The sequence below is a fragment of the Hippoglossus stenolepis genome, chromosome 3 (assembly GCF_022539355.2).
Source record: "Hippoglossus stenolepis isolate QCI-W04-F060 chromosome 3, HSTE1.2, whole genome shotgun sequence".
NCBI lineage: Eukaryota > Metazoa > Chordata > Actinopteri > Pleuronectiformes > Pleuronectidae > Hippoglossus > Hippoglossus stenolepis.
In genome coordinates, this window is record NC_061485.1 from 22713474 (window position 1) to 22719180 (window position 5707).

The window sequence follows — 5707 nt, forward strand, 5'->3', positions numbered from 1 at the left end:
TACAGTGCCTCGAAAGATTAAGAGACTGAGCGTCGAGAAAGAGAGAGGAGAAAACATTTCCAATAAAGTGAAAAAACATCATAAAGACAACTCGTCCTCCTTGTTTGAACATTTTATGGGCCTCCTTTTAACAGCTAACATAAGAGATGTCACAGAGTGAATATAATAGATGAAAGATATATAAGTGTGAAGGCTGAGTTGGAAAAGGTTTCTGAATGAATCACACTTCTCTAGTTCATATTGTATCAAGCTGCATGTAAGTGAGGCTCAGTCATTAGAGCCATTTTTAACCAATAACTACTCAGAAAAAATGGAGCGTGATGTCTATATATTTATATATATTTATCTACTTCAAGCGTCTGATGTTTTACAAAATGCTCACCTTCAATTTCATGTGACATCCACAGCAAAAGATGGGAGAAATCTAGAAAAACAAAACATTCCCAAACGGTCTCAACTAGTGCAAATATCTTACATGAATTTTTAATATGTTGTTATGATCCTACGCTGCAATTCCTAATTAGAACTGCAAAATGACTTCTGCAAAACAGTCTTCATGGTGGTGACTTGACCCACAAGAGCAATTCCACGCTTATTTGCTATTTGCTAGTTATGAGATGCTAGCGCTTTTTTATTTCTGCCAAATCATCTGCGCTGTCTCCGGTATAAGCTCTACGTATTGAGACAGGTCTGGACGGCATCCAGCAGCACTCTAAGCTTTTAGCTCACATCTCACACTCGTCCACAAATGCTTTGTTGAAATATATACTTTGAAATACTTAATCTGTGTCTAAAATCGACCAGTTTGTGATCAATACACACGTTGTCCTTTACTGGAAAATAAGAGTCCATCTGTGTCCACATGTACCCTGGGTGTCCATGATTGTAGTCCATTGGTCTTAACCAGCATAGTGTATATGCCATATGTGCGGCTCCATGTAGCCAAGAGTACATAGTTTGTGATGAGTACATTTTATCCCATTGTTTTGTGATGGATGGCCTGACAGCGGTCCTTTCCTTGATATTCCTCCCCATCGTACAGTAAATATGTGTGAGTCATCCATCCCTTTCCACATGGAGAGTTTCAGGTTTCCTCATGGCTCAGCGGCTCTCTTGCTATCGTGTGACCTGAAAAAGAAAAAAACAATACCACAGATATGAGAGAACCATGTAATTATATGGAGCGACTCTGTGCCCCTCTTCCCACTCGCAAAACTAATGTTTTCATTTGAAAGAGCCCATCAGGGGTCACTGGGCGAATATTCCACATCATAAACATGTTTCCCCTTTTTCTGGTTTTGTTGGATTAAAAACCTTTTGTTTTTGCATTCTGTCCGGCTGACTGATTGCGGGGAACAGAACTGCTAAAGCGGAATTTCACCTGTCTTGAAGCTAAGAGGGTTTGCTTACACTCGGGCAGGAAGTTGAAGACATATAATTGGAGACGTAAAGAGCTTGTTTTTTCCATCAACACACCCCCTCCCATGTGCATTTCAAATATCCTCATATATCAAGAAATCCTGGCTCCAGTTCTAGTCCCTGAAGCCAGTTTAAAATGGGACAAGTGACAACATGTATCTAATGGTGCATTGTCTTTGCTGTTCCTTGTTAAACAGTATCCATGTGCCTCAGTCAGCTGATTTATGCATCTTTCTACAGCCCACCTACGCTGTGTGGGAGTGAAATCTAGCCGGACAGATACAAATCATTGTGGTGAATGAGACACTGAGGTGGTGAAAGGAGGCCATGGGTTGAAAGGGAGACGCAGGATAAAGAGAGACACAGAGAAAAGCGAGTGAGCGGAGCTGTGCGAGCGGTTGCCAGGGAATCAAAGTCTCATTGCAACTATCTTCAGTGACATCTGCCACCAAGTCTCCAAGTAACCGCTCCCCGGTCCCAAAGCACCTTGCAAATGCACAATTAATGTCCACTGATGCAGTCAGCCATTGGTTCCTCGTCCCTCTCTCAGCTGATCGACTAGTCAGAAGGTGTGGGAGAAACAAAACACAGGGAGGGGGGAGGGGGGGACGAAGAAGAAGAGAAATGGCAACATGCAACAGAATGAGGATAATTGCACCTGTCAGTCCCAGAGTTGGTGTTAGGCCCAGGGTCATTAATTCCACTGCCTGTGATGGAGCCCAGCGGTGCCTCTGTTCCTCAGTCTATCTCACTCACCAATTTAATTATGACTCTTAATTGTAAAGCCTCTGTGGAAGGCCCCAGCCATAATGCATTCTAATGAATGCAACAGATGTTGTGCTGTTATGCCATCTCTCGAGCAATTACTCTTATGGCGCCGGCACCGCTTCCCTCACAACTGTTTCTCTTCGTATATTTCACCTGTAAATAAACTGCACCTGCTCCGTCCCACAGCACACTCTCTGGCGCCTGCATACACACACACCGCCCGGTTGTCAGTCCCGCAAATTAACTTTCACACCTCAACAGTTTACAAAGGGCCATGAAGGACCCTCATTTAAATCAATTCATCTCATCTGAATAGTGTCAGTTTACATGGCATCACGCGGTGGATGTGTTGGGTACAGAGTGTACAGAGGTGTTGTGTTTTGTACATCACTTGTTTTTTCTCTCTCTTGTCTGAATAGACACAGTAACAGCAGGTTAACAAGCAAAGCCCACTTGAGGGGGTTGCTTGTTTATAAGCTTTGTATTTTGTATGTAATGTTGCCAGATATTTTAAATTACTTGAATTATATAACACTCATTGTTTGTCAATTTGTTGACCTGAAACACCTTTTGTTTAGTTAGTTACATGATTTGTTTTCTTACATACACTATGAAAAACAGCAATATGGATCATATGGTTGAAAGCTAATTTACGAGACACTAATTGAGGCAAGTTGTTTTACAGAAAAATAAATCAGTTCAATAAAGATCAAGGAGGTCAATTCCACCTACAGCAAATGTTGTTCAAACTAGAGGACATCAACATTTATTTATATGTTTATCGGACATCAAGTCTTCCTCAGGGGAGGTTCTTTATGTGAGCACTGATAAGGTTACGTGGTTTGTTGTTACATACAAATGAGAAGAGATCAAAGCCACTGCCATAATTGTGTTTGGATCGATATTAATGTAGGCGACAGTGCAGTAACATAAAACAGCACAATCACAAATGTAAAGAAAATAGCATCATGTGTGTGGGGAAATACAGAAAGTGTGCACACAGATGTATTTGATAGACAATGGAGACAGGGGTGCAAAGAGGTAGGCATTAATATTATTATTTTTACTATTGTTATTAGTAGTAGTAGTAGTATAAACCCGTGCTCCTATAATTAATAATATCATTATATCTATAAATATCAGTATTATCATTTTCATTATAACATACAGTCTGACAGAGCGCGAATATGATGGTTACACAACTGTTCCTGGTCTCCTCTCTCTCCCCCTTACTCTCTCTTCTCTCCTATCTTTTCACCTCTCCCCTCTCTCTATTTTTCCGCGCTGACCCCAACCGGTTGAGTAAGATTTCCACTTACATTGAGTCTGGTTCTGCAATTTTTTTCTCTCCATAGTTGCCAAATACTCGCTTGTTGTGGGAACTGTTGGGGTTCTTTATAATTTGGTAACTTCTAGACCTTACTATGTAAAGTGTAACGAGATAATGTATGTTCCGCTTTGGCAAATAAAATTCATTTGAACTTGTTGGAAGAGACAAACAAAGACAGTTACTCATTTCACCTTGGTGGTTTTGACTTTGTTGCCAGTGCTGCAGGACCAGCCAGTCAGGTCAGGCAGGACCTTGCACTCCTCCCCATCCATACACGGATGCATCTGGCACCACCACTTCTGGGCTACAATGGAGGCTAGAGAAAAGGAAGAGGAAGACAGCGGCTGAAATGATGACAAGCAGTGAATAATGACAAAAACCTTGAACAGGGGTATAACACACATGTTCTTGTTATCTACTCATCTAATCATCCATCCATTCTCTGTACCGCATATATGAGGGTCAATGAGGACTTGCAAGGCCAAAATACAGAGACAAACAACTATTCACATTCACATTTACACAAATCCCATGTATGTCTTTAGACCATGGGAGATCCAGCCGGGATCGAATCCTTCTTGCTAGTGACAGTGCTAACCACCACACCGCCAAATGGTTGTGGAATTTAGTGTACACACAGCACAACATAAACAATTATTTCAGAATGGACAAAGTAGCTTTAATACCATTTTGACGATGATAATGTAACAAGTGCTCTCAGTGGTGCTGATCCTACAGCTGGGACTGCTGCAGGATCAGCACCATGGATAGCGCTTGTAACAAAACACTTTGCTTCTGTTCAATCCTCCAATATCCCTGAGCAGTTGTGTGTATGTGTTTTCATCTGTAATATGATTACTGTGATTTTCACAGGAGCTAAAAAAGCAGAAGCAGTTACCTGTTTTTTTCATTTTAATCAGATTAATGTAATCCCCGATCTTAAACCCTGTGTGGAATAGGCCTGGCGTTCGCAAGAGGGGAACAAATAAAAGCAGAAGAAACGGGGGAAATATGACACAGAAATTCACTCTAAAGCCGAGGCAGTGATAACTAATAAAAGTCTTTAACTTTCCTCGATATAACCAATCAAATGTGGCCACCATGTAACGCTGCAAAGACGGACAGAGATCTTTGAATAAGTCACTGTAGTGTTACTAGTCCTTGAGTATAATATAATATAGGCATGTTTTTGCAATTGTGGAGATGTGTGATATTCTTACTTTAAAAACTATTTATATATATTAAGGGCCTTATCCCTAAATGTACAAAGAAAGAATAGGGTGATAATTTTCTATATATTTTGGTGTGAAAAATGGATAAGGTCAAGCTTCTGAACTTGATCTACACATAATCTGGTGTTAAAACCAGAGCAGCTGACACTCAAATCTTCCAGATCATCTGACCTACTGTCTCGACCGAAGACAGGCTGATAGCTGAGAATAACTCTGGTCCCTCTTTCCAAACTTATCATCCATCCATCCTCCTGTCTGGAGCGGGATATAAAACTGCACCCAGTTCTCCACCCTCTGACAGACATAGAAATTGTGATCTCTTGTGACTATTGTTTCCAACAAAGGGTGGGGACAAGGTGGTATTGGCAGGAAAATGGGCTTTCAAATGCATTATGCAAAACGAACACGGACAAATCCTCTCAAGTACCTTGTAAGAAGACAACACTGTGACTGAGAGAGAAAAAGAGGGAGGAAGACAAGGCTAAATAATAGGTGCTCACCAAGAAAACATCTTTGTATTGAGGCAATGAGCAGTGAAGGGAACTAAGAGATGCAGAGAAAGACAGGCGGAGGAAGAAGGAGGCCATTTGAGGATGACCGAGTCCAACAGTGAAAGAAGCAGATTAAACAAAGAGAACAGCGAGACGGAGGGTAAAGAACTGAGGCGGAGTGGAAAATAGGCAGCACAAATTCAAGGACAGGAACAGGAAGGCATGTAAGGCGAAGAGGGAAGCCGATGCCAAATTGGTCACCACAAAAGAAAAAAGAAAAAACTCTCACAGCTATCAGAAGGCGTAATGTTGAACACACTGTTATGATGCATGAGCTCAGTGGCAGTAAGCGGTTCTAAAAACCAATGGCTGTGTAATGCTCGTTAATGTGGCCATTATGGTGTCGACAACGGTGCTTTGCACTGTGAGAGTGTTATTTAGAGCTAATGGGCATGGCCTGTGAGTGC

At 41.4% G+C, this 5707-nt stretch overlaps 1 protein-coding gene across 1 annotated transcript in view; it reads right to left on the bottom strand.

Annotated features, from left to right (window-relative positions):
• Positions 1 to 371: 371 nt before the first annotated feature.
• Positions 372 to 5707, bottom strand: part of tafa4b (TAFA chemokine like family member 4b) — a 36341-nt gene continuing 31005 nt past the window's right edge. Inside the window, exons 5-6 of the mRNA XM_035152427.1 lie at positions 3709 to 3833; positions 372 to 1128 (exon numbers count right to left, since the gene is read on the bottom strand). Coding sequence (XP_035008318.1) covers positions 1117 to 1128; positions 3709 to 3833 — 137 coding nt within the window. The 3' untranslated portion in view covers positions 372 to 1116. The remainder of the gene's footprint in view (positions 1129 to 3708; positions 3834 to 5707) is intronic.